Here is a 19443-nt window from a genome sequence, read left to right on the forward strand (position 1 = left end):
AGGAGAAAGAAAGGAGCTAGAATCTGAGGAAGCAAAGGATGGAGACCTCGAATCTCTGAGCTGCTCCGTGTTAGTTACAGCAGGTTTCACAATAACACCCACTACAGGACTGGCAGGATCCACCCAGTGCAGCAGACACACAGGAAATATGAACTCATGAGACTCAAGGAAGTTCTTCACTTTCTCTGTTCTATCTCCCCCATGCCCACATAGTGCTATCTTTATTTACATGGGATGAAGAAAGATATCAGAGCCCAAGTGAAGGTTCTGCCACTAGCCAAGTCAATGGGTATTCATAAAAGTCTGTCCAATCCATCAGGACCCTGAGAGTTTGAAGATATTAATGAATACTGAGGCAATGGGTGACAGCTGGATAAAGAACACAGCATTCAGGACCGGAGAGCTCACTCAGCTGCTAGAGTACTTGCTGAGCACCTACATAAAGTGAAAGGAAGATTCCATTCTACAAGAAATACCATCCATTACACGCCTGCACTTCCAGCTCCAAGAAATCCAAAGCATTCTCCTGACCTCTGCTTGTGCACAGACCCATGCCTCAGCACATGTGCACATATGTAAGAATGAAAAAACAGAAACAAGTACATTTGCACATCTCAAAAAAAATCTCTACAAAGTACTCATTAGCTTCAACAAAGCAATGAGTTTACAGTGTCAGCCTTGCAGATACCACCTTACAGAAGAATGTTAACGTCTTCAATAGGCCAACATACATCACCAAGGCCATGGCAAATACAATGTTGCTTTAAAATCCTGTCAGAGCTGTGTGCTTTAAGCCAAGTGTGGCTGTGAGCATGTGTTAGTACAGCAGTTGGAAAATGGAACCAAGAGTGTTAGTTCAAGGCTAGCATTGGCTATACAGAGAGCATCATACCGCATGAGCTACAAGATTCTCTCAGTATCTGTAAATCAAGAGCATCAACAAAGAGGAAAACTGTATGATCTGATGCTCATTATCAGGAAATACTTTATAAAGTAATTGGGCGGTGTGAATGATGATCCCAGAAACAAGCCATATCTGTGTTAAACAATTCTACAAGGCTGACTGACAGGTTTACAAAGCTAGAATGCTGCAGGCTGAAATCCAAAACCATCGTGAGCTAGCCATTTATGTCCCACCTCTGTGTGCGACCTAACATCCTAGTGATGATCAGGTAATTCCTTCTGGGATGTACAGAAACTCAGCCTCTGCCAATGCAACTAGAATGTCCATCAGATCACATTTGAGCCCCATAGCAAAGGTTCCCTCACACTGGTCTGTGAATCCCCTTGACCTGATGTTTCCATCAATAGATCTGAAAAGCACCTTAATTATAACTTCCTTTGTCCTGCTACTATCAAGCTTCCTGAAACCATTACCACATTAGAATACAGTATTTAGAAAAAGTCAGTCACTCATGTTCAGCTTTGAATAAATTCTCTTATTCCCTTTGAGTCGAGAGCTTTCTTTCTGTTTTTTGCATCAACAGAACTACTGCAGACATTACCAAATAAGTTCAAAGAACTATTATGGACTGGATCCAGGTCCAAACGACAACTATAAAAAGTGAAAGTGGGACAATTACTGAGAATTGACCACGGGCCATAGACACCAGATACTATCACAACAATTCTCAATCTCCTGTAACTACACTACCTTTGAGAGCAGGCAACACACATGGCAGTACAGGGGACTAACGTTCAGGCCTAGATTTGACCTTCAGACAACAATGAAAAATACATAGAGAATTACAAAGGAGGTTTATTTGGACAAAACGTAAGGGAATACCTTTTACACTTTAAAAATCTGAAATCAAGTTAAAATAAAAAAATTTAAAACATTTCTGAAAATAACTGATATTTTTATATATTGAGTAAAGACAATTTCTTCCTCCCTGACATCTCTTATTTTTATCCCCCCTCAAATCATGGATAAAGATTTGAATATTTTAAACAATACATACAGAACAGCAGGTTTTGTTAGACAAATTGTAGCAAATCCTTCCATCAATAGTCTATACAGTAGGAAGAGAACTTGGTCACATAAAGTCACTTGATAGAGCACCCTCACTTCCTCACCTCCTCAAGTGTTAATGTCAGTGGAAGACCTCAATATTTAATAGTACTCTACCTATCAAAGCACAAAAATATATCAATAATGTTGTCACTACAACCCTATGTACTTCTTTAGTGAACCATCTGTTTCACAAGCAGGAAAATCCTGATGTGGTACTTCTAAGCACATGCTGACAAGGCCCAAGAGGACCCAGACCCTATAGAACAATCTTACTTCTCTATCACATTTAAAAAACAAAACTATATAGCTCATTTTGATTAGTCTGAAGGAACATGCAAAGCTGAAAACATTATTCCTAAGAGGTGCTAGAGCAACCAGCCAGGAGCTTCAGTCAGGTCTCACTCCTTTGCACACAGTTTGGCAAGACAGGCATGTCTAAAAGAAGAAAACATTCAACCATCATCAAAGACGTGATTAAGTCAGGTGAGCCAAGTTCTATAACCCACACTGAGGTTCATTATGCTTAATCTTCAGACATTTTCTAAAGGCTGACACTGTAAAAGAAAGACAGTTTGAACAAGCGAAGATGGAAACTGTGTGAAGCTAAAGCAGACCTGCTTCCTCATCCTCATCCTCCTCTTCCTCATCATCGGAAGTTGATGACAAGGGAGTTGGTGTGGAGCTAGCTTGATTATTAACATAGTCACCATACTGCATGCCTGTAAAGTGGAAGCACAAACACAAGTCAAACCAGCAGGAAAGGCAAGGAAATACATCTTGACATTCCATTAAAGTGAGAGATCTGACATTCCACGGGACACCCCAGCATGCATATTAATATCAGCAGATTATCAAAACTGGAACCATTAGAAAAATCTATGCAAAGCAGTTTAGTAAAAGCAATTTCAACTTGAACTAACTGGTTTAAGCTTGAAAAAAGTACCATGTGTTTCACTGACTGCAGACCCCACAGTGGTGTTCTCAGAAAATCTTTCTGAGCTCTATAAACATTTACCTCCTTCAGCCTTGAGACTGTTGTCCTCCATTTTCTTTGAGAACATGCTTTCCTGGAAGGTAGTAATCATTTCTAGTGAACTAAATTTGTACAGCTGTATGCTAAACACATTCCTTCTGTATGCTAACACCACCTTGATGGTAGCTCAGTTGCCATAACAGAAAAACTGGCAGTTAACAAACTATATTAACTCAAACTCAATTATCTGCTTACTGGAGACACCATGGCCTTATGTGTGACAACAACAGAAGTACTTTTCATTTCCTGAGATGCCAAGTGTCCAGTGTAACCCTGCAGCTTACATTTGGATGTGAAATAAGTCCACCAGAAGGTAACTGTGGGAAGACACACCTGGTGCTGCTCCCTTATCTTACAGTATTACCTATCTGGGAAAATCAAAATGTGAAAAGTAACATCAATAAAATTTTAAGAAAAAAAATACAACTAATCTAACTTAAAAATAACAACACTTTATAAAATTTATAAATACTTGATTAGAAGAAAAACCTCATAGCTCTAAAATTCCAGAAACAGCTGGGATTTCCAAGAACATTCAGTAAGGCTAGAAACACTCTAAGTGTCACTAATCACAGGCTCTGCCACCTCCTACGCTCCTAAGACTATTTTTCGGGTGGCCTGTTTGGTTCATGTGGATAAAGAGAACTCATCTTGAGAGAAAGAAAGAGACTGCTAATAAACACATTTGAGTTCTGAGGGAAGCCAAGGTTAATCTGCACATAATTATGATTCATCTTTCCACTAATGTGAAGAGTCACAGGAATCTGCTAGCTTTGCTGCTTTTGGATTTTGTTTTTCTTTTGTCTTTTTAGTTGGTTTCCTTCGGTTGTCAGGGCTGGAACTTAGTGATGAGATTACAGGTGTGAACTACTATACCTGGCTAGCTAAAACAGTTAATATAGATAAAATAAGAGTATTCTTGAATTCATCTAAGAAAGAAAAACTCAACATAAAATATATTCAGATTACATGACAAATTGACAGTTTCCAAATTCAGCGGCAGTCTCCTAACCACATACTGAAAATGAAAATTTAGCTAATGACAAAATTAAATATACAAAGAAGTTACAGTCAAACAGATCAAATATAAAAGTTTTTTCACAGAAGTCTTTACATGTAGTGACATATGGCATACTTCCTTGTATTATTAGTGTTGTGCTTAATGGTACATATATATGTGTAAAGATGACATAGAAAAAAGATATTATGCTTGCTGTTTTAAAGAGAGAACAATAAATGAGAGAATCCATCAAAGTAAACAGTTTCCTCTCCTCCAGATTTATAAAAAAAACAATTTATTTCAATTATTAGAAAACTATGTAAGGTCTAGTTGGAGGTAAATAAGATAACTAAGCAATGATTAAGAATTCATTCAGCAATGATTTAACTCACTAAAACAAACCTTTAAGTATGATAATATTTACTGTAGACTTTAGAACACACTGTGGTTGTCCACTTACTATTATTAACTAAAAGTCACATACCTTTCTCCCACCATGACTTTAATATGTTCAGAAATTAGCTTACCTTTGCTTGATCAAGCTCCATTAAAAGCTTGGGAATATTAATAGACAAGAACATGGTATTTCAGAACACAAAGGAATGGTAATAGCTTTGGAGTAAGACTGCTCCACTGCAAAATCTAGTTTCAGGTATGTGCAGTTTATTTAGAATGCAACAAAGGGAATTCTTGCCATCATCACCAACACAGGGATCTCACAACACAGGAAGCACTTTAAGAGGGTTTGCTTCCATTCAAGCCCTCATTAAGTGTTAAAAACCATATGCATGGGCAAGGAGGCCACTGATAAAGTAAGACTGTAACATTGCTTCCTAGAGCTCATCTTGAAAGCTGTCACGGAAATTTTCCGAAAATGCCCACTATCCTCTAAATCACTGACTTCTGAGCTATGAATCTGGTGAAAGCAAGAGGCCAAGTGCACTAGAGAGGCTCTGACATAAGGAAGCACACTGCTGTCTGCAGACTCTGGGACTTAAGGACAGTAAGTAGCAGTGCTAATCAAATAACTAAGATTTCTCTGGGGATACTTCTGAGCTCTCAGAAAAATCTCACTATTCTGATACTAGCTGGATCTTTGAGGGTATATCCCGTGGAACTTTGCTATAAGGAAGCTGAAAAATAAACCTCATTTTGTTTCCCTTTTCCAAACTAAATAAAACCACCTTCCTTGTCAATTTCTATTTCCTAATGTCTTCTGGAATACAGGGAAATTAAAATTATGGACCCAGAAATCAAATTTCACAGATTTCTTGCAAAACAAAAAGAAAAGGTAAAGAAAACACCATTTGTCACTGTGGTGGGGTACAGCTGATATGAATGGAGCACCTGCCCAAGCTGCACATGCTCGGTCTGGTTCCCAGCAAGGGCAGAGTGATACTGAAGGGCACATCAGATTAGATTACTACTCAAGATCTTCTGCAGAACCATCCCTGGGATAGCTTAACAAAGCTATCTTCACTGTCCCCCACATATACAGCTACTCTGGCAAGAAACTGAACTGATCTCAAGAGAACAACCAACCCCATCGTAAAGGACCTTTTTTTTAAATTCAAGAGTTTAGATTTTTGGAGCAACTTTATCTTTCCTAAGATGATCTTCAAGGCAACATATATTAGAGACTTTGCAAGGGTTCCTGTGAAAGGCCAGCTTTGTAAGAAACACTCACATGCACATTCTGTAGGCACTATCTTTCCACCCAAAGAAGGCCTTGTTAACAGCTTTGTCCCCTTTAGAAAGGACATGGTAACCCTGGCTTCAAAGGTACACCCTAAAATACCGCACTGAGGTCTAAAACCCCTTGGTGGCTACAAAGAAAGTATTCTCTTCCCTCAAACAACTAATGAAGGCACCCAAGATGCCTCAGGGACAGAGGCAGCATGTTAGAACTTCTCAGGCATGGTCCTCTTCAGAAGCAGAGAGGGTGGGAGACAGGTGTAAGGACAATGAATGTATGTGCACATATTAGCCTATGAACACTACTGTCCCAACTACCCTTCAAAGTGTCCTGTGAGAGCAAAGCAAAAACAGTAAGAAATACTCAACAGAGGAGCAGTGTGACAGTGCAGGAGAAAACTGGACTCTGCCAGAATTCAGAAGGAAGAGGCAGCTGGATATTGAGTGTGTGTTCAAGGCCACCCTGGTCTACATAGTGAGTTCCAGGTCAACAGGGGCTATACACAAGAAAAGAACAACTGGGACTCTGAGTTCAATGTAGGTTGAGCCATACACTAGTTGTTAGTGCTTAGGAAGTTATTAACTGCTATGCCCAGTACTGCTGGGCCCTGGAACCTGACTGTGGCGACGCAGGAATGAAGAAACTGAAGACACTCAAGAAATGACAGACACACATACAGAGAAGCTGAGACCGGTGGGCTTTGCTCTCTCTGACGGAGAGCACTTACTGTGTGACCGAAACTCAGCATGTTTATTGTGTACAGCACAAGGAGGAGGGGTTAGTCTTGGTGAGAGGTCACTGAAAGGGAACAGTCTCAGCTGTAAATATCCAGAAGGAAGAAGCTGTAGGTAGGAGGAGGAAGCTGCAGTTGGGAGGAGGAAGCTGCAGTTGGGAGGAGGAAGCTGCAGTTGGGAGGAAGAAGCTGCAGTTGATGCTTTCTGTACACACTGTCAACATTCGTGCTTGGACCAGGGGAAGGCTTTGGCCCTGAGCCTGACCCGGAAAAGGCTTTGCCATGTCCATGGATCTGAGGCACTGGGGTCCTTGACATGGCCGTGCTCATGTCAAACAACACACAATTCACTTAGGCCTTCCTCTGCTCCCCACATCTCCCCCTTTCTTATTTCTTAGATGTTCATGAAGACTCTCCGTGCTTAGTCCAGAGGTGGTTCGCTGAAATGCTCAACACCAGACTGTAAGGATGAGAAGAGGGAAGAACATAACAGCTGCTGTGCCCAACAAAGTGAAAGGAATGTTTTAATGGGTTCAACAGACTGAAGCTTGAAGCTTGTCAAGGACTGTTTTGTGACAATAATAGGAGAAACAATCTAACATAAGCCTCCTCCACTCCTCTGGTGCTGACATAACTGGGCCAAATACATACTATCATGTGGGTCCAAATAGCCAGGGTGGGCCTCAGCTCGTTCCCCCGTCAGATCTGCTCTTGCTATAAGGGGCTGCTCTCACATGTCAGTAGTCATCTGTGTGACATTAAATTCTGTCTAAATCTAAGGACTGTAGCTCCCACCAATAGATGAAGAGAGCACACCAGGGCTCCAGGTAGTTACAGAAGTACTCTCCCAAACAGAGGATGCCATTAGTATAAACAGGTATGGAAGGGTGTGACCAAGCCACTAAATTTAAAGGCGATGGCCTGGGGCCGTAGGTCCAGTAGGCTTTTTCCCTGACTGGACTTACCTGAATGGATATGATTACCAGACACATCAGAAATATAGCTGCAGGGTTATTTCCCAACCCCAGGCCTCGCGCTCCCTCCTCGGACATTTGCATCAGCCTTTTTATTTGACCCCACGTTGGTGGTGTCGCCCTCCTTGAAGTTTGTGCAGGAGGCCTCCTCCTTGGAGACCGTTCGACTGGCTTCAAGGGCCACACTTTCGGTTTCTCTGTGGGCTCCAGTCTCAGCCTCTTCACACCTGCAACCAGGAACTTCACTGCATCCAAAGTTCTTTAGGTGCCTTGAAGGTACCCAAAGTGGCTGTTCCACACCTTCAGGGAAGACACAAGAATACCCTTTTTCCCAAATTAGCACGGGGAACAGGCCAAGCCACTGTCATGATGTGTTTCTATAGCACCTCAGGTTTCCTTTCCCTGTCCTCTGGCGACCAGTGCCATTCGGTTAATGTCATCTTTGCACAATTATCATTTAAGTGTAAATAAAGCCCTGTTTAGAGAACCAGCAGGAGCAGAGAATTCCCCCCTTTTGCTTTTCTAATTGTTGCTTGAGTCATCTGTGGGGGTCTTTCTATGTTACCCAGTCCCTGAGGAATGTTCATGTTGTGAGCTATTTTGTGTTGAACACAAAAGTTTTTCAGTGCAGAAAAGCTATAGGCAGGAGCACTGTCTACCTTGAAGTGCTGTGGACGGCCCATACCAGCAAATCCAGCAAGGTGATGAGCAACAGCATGCTGGCAGCCTCCCTGTGTGAGCAGAGTATAAACATCGAGAACAGCTATCAACAGAAACATGCACAAACTATACTCTCCCAAAGGAGGCCATGAAGAAAGAACATCCACCTGCCAGACAGCACTATACATTCCTGGGTCAGTGCCACCATGTGTGACAGGCTGTAAAGGACCACAGTGGGCATGCTGCTTTAGCCTCGCCTGTCCTCAGAAAATGGCAGGTGTGTTTTGTAAAGGGGAGTTTTTGATGACACAAGCTTGACTATCATCATAGGTCAAGGGAGACTGCAGAGCAAGAGGGAAGCAGAGCTAGGACCCTGAGCCCAAGATGTCAGCCATGCACTACCGTCAGCCAACACTCTGGGGAAAGCCAGCTGTGGCCAAATGTGGCCAACTAGCAAGGACTCTGACTCTGAAGCAGGAGTTTCAGGAGTGATGGAAAAGATGGTATACCTTTTGATCCGGTGCCTGACCAATGTGGGCCATCTCTATGGCTTGCCTTACCTTACTGTATACAAGTACAGGCTGTAGGTACTGACAGAGGGGGCAAGGTATGCAAACTGCAGAGAGTGTAACTCACTGAGTACACCGTGCATGGCACCTCAGAACCCGAGGAAGCATGGTAGACTGGTCGGGGCTATACTATTGTCAGAGGTGTCTGTAAAGACTTTTATCTAAAGCAAGGGGTTAAGAAAAAATAACCCCACGAGTCAGGTTCCAAAAAATCCTTGGATGATGGAAGACGAGAATCAGGCTGGCTAGAATAATAACAAAGAATTCTGCTAGACACTGAATTGCTACCAGAGCCAATGCTGTGGGTCTCCTGAATGAGACATGGCTTACTTCTGGCTCTTTACCTAGCATTCCTGTAGTATGTTTGAGTCCCTCTGAGATAAATTTTAACACCAATCATAGCAAAGGTTCAAAACCCTGGATAAGGAATGCCCTAAATGCAACTATTTCAAAATGCTCTGCAGTTGCCAGAGCGCCCCAACAGGGGTCACGGGTAACTTTAGGATGCCAGTGACTGGCTTGGCTGGGTCCCAGATGCACTTGGACACAGCCACTTCCACAGAGCTAGACCACCCTGGCCTTGAAAGTAAGTGGCATGAAGAAGAGTGACCAGTGTCCCCTTCTAAGTTCTTGGTAGTGAATTCAAGTGTCTAAGCCAGAGCTGAGCTAATTTGTAATTCCCAACTGCTCTCAAAGTCATTAAGAGTTTTGAAAAAAAAAAAAAATTCTTGTGAATTTCTAGTTTTGAGGGTGAACAGTATGCTCCCCTGTAATTTTATCCAGGTATCAGAGTGAAGAAACCTGCATCCTTTCTGGAGCAATCTATAAACAACCAGGTCTAAAGGCTGTTTTTGAGGTCAACAAAGTTCATAGCCAGTTCGGTAGAATCAGGATGACTGATTAGAAGATCATCCATATGTGATGCAAACCATAGCTTTTTTGTCAGGTATGAGCTTGCCAGTCTCAACAACAAATTCCTAACACACAGGAGGGTTGTTTTAATACCCTGGGCAAGTGCTGTGCAGACAGACCAGGATTAGGCAACAGAGGGGTAAAAACAAACTTTTGAGATAGCCAGGATGTAGCCAAATGGTGAGCAGCAAGGCTTTCAGTAAACTATATAATTAAGTGAAAATGTGACGGAACAACAAGAGGTGCTGGGTCCACTTCCTGCATGACTTTATCTTAAATCCTATCACAGCCTCTTATTTACCTACTTCCTTTTTTAAATAGAGCGAGGTGTTGTGGGGATTGATACACCTGTCTATGTGTCTGCCCTGTACCTGTTTCTGCACCAAAGCACTGGAGGCAATTTTCACCTATGAGTGGCCACTGATTTACCCACACAGGTTTCTCTAAAAGCCAAGTGATCTGTGAGGTGAATTTCCACTGGGCATGCATTGTAGCACTGACCATGGCTGCTGGTAAAAAACGACAGTTCACCGTGGGGTTATGGGAAGAACTGCACCTGTATTTTATCTAAACCTCATAAAGGAGGTTTAGTCAGTGGTGTAGTGTCAAATGATAGTATGGTATCGGCTATATAAACGTTTCCCACTTGGCTCAGATATCTCAGCCTTATCAGATCACAAGGACTGGGTAGAATGTGAGGACTAAAAGCACCTTTCTGACCTTTAGCACCCTGACAACTAATTATAGCAAACTGTGTAATGAAGACCCCAAACCATGAGCATCTTTCTTCATTTAGCATTAGGAAACTGGTTCAGCTACTTTAAACTCAGGTGTAATACCAAAAGAAGTTGGGGTAACTGAACCAGAACCTCAACTCCACCCTGCACAATCTTCATCTATTATTCCCAGATATATCTGTAGTCCCTGTAGGCTTTGGTCACTTCTACCTAAAATAAATCCTACTGTGCCTGCTGTCTAAAACTGTCCCACATTAGAGGGACATCTCAGATGAAATCTGGGAAGCTGTGCAGATAATGGGACATGGTAGGTACAGGGGCATGCTTTTTAAAAGTTTGAAACCCTTGTGGCAGCAACCACATGTAAAATTATTATTTTTTTGTATGTATAACAGGTACCATTTCCCCTCAGGGCATATAACTTACTTAAGGACAGATGAGAGAGACAAGCCTTGAAGGTGGCTAGGACATATGTCTACATAAAATCTAACCATCCTTTGTAAAGGTAAGTGCATTTGATAATACCTACATGCCTCCTTACAAGTCTTGTCAGCATTTTCAAGGATCAAGTAATATGTAAGTACCTTTGGACCTCAGGGTCAGCTAAGGTGACATTGCAGCTTGAAAGAACCAGGCACAAAGTCTGGGTACAATCTGGCCTTGTCCCATCTGTTCTCCATAAGGTTTTTTCCCCCTTTTTAGAGGGCAGTTTTCTCTGTGGTCTTAAGACAGCTATGTTAACTTGTTGGTACATTTACAAAGGATAGTGTAATTGGTTGTTGGTCCTCTGTGAGGCCTGTACCCAGGAACATGCCTACAGCTATAGTAATTACATGAGTCAGATTATGCTGTGCGTGGTCCCTACATAATTCAGCAAACCCAGTCTTAAATAGCAAGCAGCTAATCCCGTGGGTGAAGGCAAGATGTTTCCATGTTTATCCAATCAGAAGAAGGCCAACTATCGTCACTGAAGATATGCTGAGTGGCTCCCTGGGTACAAAGAGGTACAGGCCCTTAGGCTGTTTAGGCTTGCTTGACCTCTCAGGGTTTAAGAAGTAGTCTCACAACAGCATATCACTTGAATTCTGTGGATCAGTATCACTCCAACAGAAAAAAGCAACTGAGTGTTTTTCTCAAATCTGTCAGTCTAACAAGATTTGCTGTAAAGGAGTGAAATTATGTCCACTAAAGCTCGCTGCTGGCCAGACCCAAAGCGCAGTCATTGGAGATTAGGTGTCCTCAACCCCAATTACCATAACCATTTTCCTTAGTATTTAGGATGCAGGGCATCAGGCAAGTCAGAGCAAGCCTGTCCTGTGAATTCAATTTACCTCACTGCCTTTGCAGATCCAATTCTACATACATACCCCGCCCTCCTTTTAGGAAAAGAACCATGGATCTATGGAATCACATACAGTAAGATGCCAAAAACTGCAAATGAAAATGGGAATATGCTTGAATGCTCAGCCCTTCATCCTGTAACGTTTTCTCTATCTTTTCCCAAGTAATCAAATGCTTTACCCTTTTTTGGGAAGCCAAGAGTCTTCTGAACGAGTCTAAGAACTGTTGGAGTGGGAATCTTTTTACTCTCTTCATAGCTCCCCCAAACCTCCTTCAGAGTATTAACATAAGACTGTTCATCTCTAGATTCTGCCTGCTGATGTTTTAGACCTAACGCTCACAATTATACCCCACCCCCTTTACCTTCATTTTTATCTTTCTCTTTACCTTTATTTGCGAACTTCTCTGGGGGACGTTCCCTCATCCGACCGATGCAAGTTCCCCACAGTCCAGGGTCTCTGTTCACAGGGCGCCACTTGCCACATCCAGCATGGCTAGGTACTGGAAACCTGACTGGGGTGACGCGGGAATGAAGAAACTACAGACACTGAAGAAATGACAGACACATATACAGAGAAGCTGAGACCAGGTGGGCTTTGCTCTCTCTGATGGAGAGCACTTACTAAGCAACCCCGGAACTCAGCACTGTTTTCTAGGTGCAGCATAAAGGAGAAGGGGTTAGCTAGTCTTGGTGGGAGGTCCCTGTAAGGGAGCAGTCTCAGGCTGTGAACATCCAGGAGAGTGAGCTGCAATTGGGAGGAGAAAGCTACTATCTGTGCTGTCTGCATACAGTGTGAACATCAATGCCCAACCCAGGGGAAGGCTTTGCCACTTCCCTGAGCCTGACCTGGGGAAGGCTTTGCCACTTCCCATTAGCCTATATGGCATTAGACATGCTCATGTTAAATAATACACATTTACTCAGGACTTTTCTGCTCCTCACAACTAACTTCCCATTTTTCACTTAACTAATCTGTAAAACAGAATAGTTACTACCTCAAATGCTTGTTGTAAGGATTAAATCTAATGCTTAGACATGAGTATCTGACATATAAACAAAATATCGTACATGTTAGTTACTGGTGTACTTTGAAAACATGCTGTGATAATTAATTTGAATGATTATCAGTTTTTCTCTCAAAGTATTACAGAGGGTCTCCTGTAATCCAGGAGCTTCAAACTGCAAGTATATCTGAGGCTGGATTAGCTTTGTGTCTCCAATCCCTGTCTCCTCAGATCTATGTAGCTCATACTCGCTTCCTCTGGGGCACAGGAATTCAATGAATGTGCCTTCACACCTGGTTTTGTAAACTAATGTTTTTGGTTTTTTTTTTTAAGATTAATTTATTATATATGACCACACTGTCACTGTCCTCAGACACATCAGAAGAGGGCGTCAGATCCCATTACAGATGGTTGTGAGCCACCATGTGGTTGCTGGGAATTGAACTCAGGACCTCTGGAAGAGCAGTCAGTCAGTGCTCTTAACCACTGAGCTATCTCGCCAGCCCGTAAACTAACTCTTAAAAAGTAAAAATAAGAAAGGGACCGTTTTCTAGAAGTACCAGGTATTTTTCAAGACTCACTGGATAAACTCTATGTGAGGCTAGGACGATGGTTCGGTGTTTGATAAACCTCGTGTGCAGCATGGAAAGCAGTCTGTGTCCTCAGAGCCCACATGAAAGCCAGGCAGGTAGGGCAGCTGCCTACAATCCCACATTCAGGGACACAGAAAGGGGATCCCTAGGGTAAGCTGGTTAGCTAGACTATAAGAAATTGCCAAGCTCCATGTTTAGCTAGAAACCCTGCCTCAATGTGGAAAGCTATTGAAAGACACCCAATGTTATATTAACTTCTACCAGGTTTACACACATGCACACATATACACCTTCACTCAAAGAAACATGCATACACACTGCACACCACACACATATACTAGTAAAATCTACATATGCCGGCACACCTGCTTCTGTAAGAAAATCTGAAAGTCCCTGTACACTCAAGTCCCCTATATAAACTGGTATGGGATGTGTATATAATGTATGCATACTCTCCTACTGTATTCTCTCTAGATTATATATAATACCTAGTAAGTTCATACTATATAAATACTTGTTCTGCTGTATGGCTTAGGGAACAGTAACAATGTCTGTGTATGTCTGGTACAGATGCTTTATAGGAATTCCCAATCTCTGGTTTCTTAGGTCTCAGACACAGAACTTAGGATCTGGATAGCAGTAGTGGCCATGTGACCCCAGCACACTATAAAAAGATGGGGCTTTGCACAACTTCCAAGAGCCCCGTTTTATGCAGACTACAACTTGTACAACCAGCTTCCTGACTCACAAAAACAATTCTATACCCTAGATCTACTCAAAGGCAAAACCAATTTGCTACTTATAAAACAAATGAATAATTAAAGGTTGCAAAGTTACACACCTCCAATATTACATTTTCCTGTTATTTATGCAGATAGCTGATCTTAGGTAAATCAAAAGGCTGTCAACAGTCACCTACAATAAGTTATATTTTATAGAAAGAATATATAATGGGTTTGAACTAAAAACCTTTGCTTTACTATTTATTAACCTGTAATCTTGGCCAAGTTCTTTCAACTCTATGAATCTTATTTCTTTAATCTGCCAAACAGAGATTTGTGCCATATGATTAATATGGGAATCAATGAGACAAAATTATTCTGAATATAATAAGCATTAAATAAATGATAGGAGTTTCTTCTCTGTAAAATGTGCTAAGAGGCAATACTGTGCTTGTTTAGGGGCAGAGAGCAATGTAAAATAATAACTTTAGACACCATCAGTAGAAGACACAGAAAGATACAAGGGTGGGGGTGCTTAAGTTTATGATAAGCAAAGTCTTCCAACCACTGTTCCCTCTGGAAGCAAACAGAAGAACTGGGTTCTAGTCCTAGTCTCACTAGCTTTTGGGAACTGATGAATAGTTTTGGTACTGAAAATTTACAACACATACTCTGACCAAATAACAGAAGGGCTCTGTTGGCCACATAAACACTCAATAAACAGAGGCAGTGAAAGCAGCCTAAGGATTTGCAGTACCTTTTCTGAGAATGAGAACGTAAGAGTTTTTCCACAGTCAAGGCTAGAGGTTGTCACACACATAAGTACAGTCCTTAAAATAATTCCAGAGAGTTGCAAATACAAAGTCTGATCAAATGAAAACAGATTAGCCAGAAACATCAAGATTTTGGAATTTCTGCCATATAAAAAGTAACCAAGAAATCTTCTGAAAGAAAAGATAGTGGAGAAACAGGAACAAACCAGTCTGCCAGATCTGTCACTTACTTATTCAAGAACATTAAATTAACCACATGGTCTATCAATGATGCACGCACAGATTACAATTCCTGACACCTCTCATTCCCACCCCACCCCCAAATCATGGATGATTAACATATGACAAGCACAGAAATCTCCAAAGACGACACAAAGATTCACTAAATAAGACGATAATGGTTGATTTAGCCTAAAAAAAAAGTCTATAATTTAACATCCCAGATAGCATCCAGTCAATAATAAAAATTATAAATTAACATGCAAGACTAAGCTGTCATATTTGATTTTAAATTATAAATGACTTTCTTCACATTTTCAGTCAGTTGTAGTTATACAGTGTGGCGTTTTTAAGTCAGCTACTGAGACATGAGTGTGTATATGCATAAAACGAGCAGCTCATCACATACCTTTTGTCTGCATTTGCTCTGGGGGTGGAGCAGAGGGCACGGGCCCAACTGGGTGACTTGGAGCAGTTGGCATTCTTGTTGATGAGGGCCCTGGCAAAACTGTAGATATTATGGAGCTGGACTTGGGGGGTTGGACATTTTCTGTAATAGGACAAGACAGAGAATCTACAACTGGAGACAAGAAATCATTTCACCCATAGCAACAAACTTGAAACATGTTAAAACAAGTTTACTAACAAAATGCAATGGATCTGAAGTCCACAGATCTCCAGTGCCATCACACTGATTTCAATTGGTACTAGAAAGAAGGTGGTCCAAACAAACCATTTCTCCCAAAGTGGGAAAACTAATCACTAGTGTTTTGGTAATTTGTAGTAACAACATTTACTAAAATATTTCAAAGATATCATTACCTTTCCGAGAAAAATGAAATGCTGTTTTTCTTTACAAACCAACAACCACTGCTATGAATTACTGTACTACACAATGGTGACCAAGTCAAGAAAATAAAGGTAACGGGGTCTCTGAATTCTATAAATCAGCTCACACCTCATCTTGTCTTATTTATGTTTTTATAAAAACAACAAAGTTACTTTCTCACAGTTATGGGAAATGGAGGTTCAAAAACAGTTATCTGGATGCTTTTTTGTTCTAAAGCTGTAGATGACCATCTTCCTTTTCATTTCCTATGGTCTCTGTGTACATGTGGGTTCAAGTCTTCTTGTAAAAACGTCATTCCTACTGAGTACGGGCCCACCCTAGTGACCTCATTTGAATGTAACTCTCTTTAAAGACCCTATCTCCAAAGAGTTCCACTCTGTAATAAGACTCTGCCTTGGGCCCTTATTAATGCCTTGCATCTGAGCTTCTAGAGGGGATACACTTTACACCCTAACAGAATGAGGAGGTGGGCACTAACTTACCACTTTTCTATATCCTAATATAAGTTACAATGCATGGTCCTCCTGTACGTTGGTTACCCACCCACTTTATCCTGTATCTCAAGAAATACCTAAATACTGAAAATATTCTAAGGACAGTTTTGAGATGGGAAACAGATATAACAGATCAAGTAGTGCATCCTGGCCATTCCTAATCTTAGCTGAATAATCACCGTCTATGCTACACACTGACATTTTCTACTGATTTTAAAGAGCATACTAGTGAACATCTTTTCTACTTAGAGAAGGCATTCAGGAATGAGTGTGAGACTTCCAGAAGAGATGGTAGCCAGCAGACCTTGGGTAATCAAGTGATGTGTCAGAATAAAAAAACGATAGAGGAAAGTTTTGAGAAATTGCAAAAGAGTAAGTGGGGCAGTTGGGACATACAGAGGAAAGAAATGCAAACCCAGGCAGATGATAGCTCCACCTAGGTGAGACAAGGGGAGAGGAAACAGGTCTCATCCAAAAATTAAACCAGGTGGCCTCACCTTCAGGACAAGCCCAAAGGTTTCACAATCTCAGCAATCAGTGGCATATTCATTGGACAATGACTTTCTCAGGGGATGGTCAATAGTGGTAATGAGTGGCCCCAGCTCAGAATGCTGTGCCCAGGGGCCACCATCAAAAGGAACCTCTCCTCTTATGTACTGTTAATAGCCACTTCCTGTCTACTGCTTATAACCAGATGCCCCATTTCAAATGTAACAAAGCAAGAGCCTCGGTCCTACTGCACCCTGATTCTCTGCTGGGGTGCCCCAGTACAGATGGCTTGCCCCACCAGAGGAAAAACAGCAGGAGTCTGGGAATGAATGCTATGATTCCCAGTCTCCTGTGTACCCAGGCTCTGCCAGCACCACTGGGAGTTAGGAACAGGGTCCCCAGTACTGGCAGAACCTGGTCTGATTCAGAGTTCCAAGTACCAAGGGGCTAGAAGTGAAAAGGCCTCCCTCAGGAGCTTTAGGCACAGCTCTTTAAGATGAAGGCCTTCCTTATGAATAAAGCAACCCCTAATGAACAGATGACCCTTGCTTGTTCATACTGGTTTATTTAATGGTGGATATGAACGGAAACACTTTATTCAGGGTGATTCAGGGGTTAAATACCTTTTTCGGGAAGGAAGGCCCAGGAAGGAAAGCTCCTTAGGCCTATCTAGATACCTCATTGGCATGGGGAGCTCCGGGTGTTTGTGCTACAGGACCCAGTGCATGTGGTCCTCAGTGGGGTACCTCCATGGTTACGTGTTCCACAGCAGGGAGAGGCAGGTAGGGAATGTCCACTCATGCCATCCTCAATTCTGGGATTCCCAGAGTCTGAGCTCATTCAACCTTCCCATTCTTATTACGGTCTGGTAACAAGGTCCCACATGTCCTTCGGGAATCACTGTACTAGGTTAGACTTCTAGAATGCAGTATCTATGATTCTTAGTGAAAATCGCTGATGGCGATCTTATAGACCTTATTATGATAGTTGATGAAAAGTTTAAGACTAGAATCAAAAGTAGAATATGCCTCCTCCTACAAAATAGCAAAAGCAGCACAGGTTAGAAAAGGAGTCAAATGAGCTTCCATGCCTTACAAGCACGTGAATTACACTCGGAAGAAAATTAAGCTTGGAACAAATTAATGATCAAAGAAAACACTCATGCTAGGTTAGGTCCACAGGTGTGCACCGTGATAAGTAGGTCATAAACAAGGAGTGTAAGAACAGAGAATGGGTGATTAGCTAGTTTAACTAGACAAGACTTCAAAATAAGGTATGAGATAGGAGACCGGTTTCTTGGTTAAAAACCTAGCTAACCTTTGACATTAAAAAAAAACCTATTGTTTAGACTTACAATGCGCATAGGAAAAGATACATAAAACAACTGCTCTGAACTTACAATGAACTTGTGGAATGAAAGATAAGATAAAAATGTCTGGTTAGGTACAAATTTTAATTAAAAAAAGCATGCAATCAGTAATCCTGTAACTGTAACTCCCTCTTATGGATCAGTTTTATCTGTTTCGAATGAGGTAGTTCTTTTTCTTACATGGAGAGCTTTGTTCTAGGGGGTATAAAAGGGCAAAGAGAGAAAAATAAAGAGGGTTGGAGCCTGTTTTATCCTCTGTGTGTGTGTGTGTGTGTGTGTGTGGTTTTTCTCCTTTCTTTTCTCTGCTGGTCACCGTCAGTGGCAGCCAGCTGGCTACCATCCATCAGCACCTGTGTCTGCTTCCTTTTCTCCTTTAATCACCTGTTGCTATCTGCAGAGACCAATGCTGAGTGCCACTAATGCCCAGCATGTTGCCAATGCTACAGCCACCTGCCTCAGTTTACCCTGTGGTGTTGAAGCTAGTCTTAGACACTTCACTGAACCTGCAGTCTGGAGTTTTTCATTTTCACTGATCTAGTAGGTATTTTGGGTTTTCTGATTGCTTTTCTATCATCTGTGACTATTACAGTTTTCTTACTTACGATCTTTTTCACATGAATTTGTATAGCATAGAAAAATAGTTTTGCCTCCTACTTTCTAGTTTTTCATTTTATACTGCCTGTCAAAAATAAAATGTTTTCATTAGACATTAGTTTCTCATGGTTGCCCTTTATGGCAAACACTAGTACTGTGTACTTTCTTTATAAAATTTGATCACTCCAAAGTTCTGGAGATAGTCTATTTCCTCTAAAGGATTTTAAAGTTTTGCCTTTTTAAATATTTATTTTAAATTTAAAAAATTTAAATATTTATTTTGGCCACAATTGACTTCTTACATGAGAAATCCATCCTTCAGATTGCAGCTAAAATATCATTTCATGAGAGAAAAGTCCCCCAAAGTCCACAATGTGCTCACCACGAGATCTCCAAGGACTACACCTCTGTCTGTTTCTTGTCACTGACATACCAAGTTTGCATTTGTTGTTGTCAAGTAGATGTCTGCTGCCACAAGTAGACTACAGCTTGAAATATAAGAATCTATCTTTTTACTCATGATTACCTCCTAACACCAAAACTACCCCTGGCATGATTGGCTTTCAAACGCTAATGGGTGGTGGGTAGGATCTACCAACAGTAAGGATCAGAGAGGCGTGCCAACAAGGAGTTTGTCCTTTTCACAAAGGGAATGTGACTGAAGCA

At 41.5% G+C, this 19443-nt stretch overlaps 1 protein-coding gene across 2 annotated transcripts in view; it reads right to left on the bottom strand.

Annotated features, from left to right (window-relative positions):
* Positions 1 to 19443, bottom strand: part of SEC24B (SEC24 homolog B, COPII coat complex component) — a 74820-nt gene that overhangs the window by 38179 nt on the left and 17198 nt on the right. For both annotated transcript variants that reach the window (XM_080915745.1, XM_080915744.1), the window contains exon 3: positions 15391 to 15531. In XM_080915745.1, the coding sequence (XP_080771871.1) occupies positions 15391 to 15531 (141 nt within the window). The remainder of the gene's footprint in view (positions 1 to 15390; positions 15532 to 19443) is intronic.

Source organism: Micromys minutus, assembly GCF_963924665.1.
Source record: "Micromys minutus genome assembly, chromosome: 4".
NCBI lineage: Eukaryota > Metazoa > Chordata > Mammalia > Rodentia > Muridae > Micromys > Micromys minutus.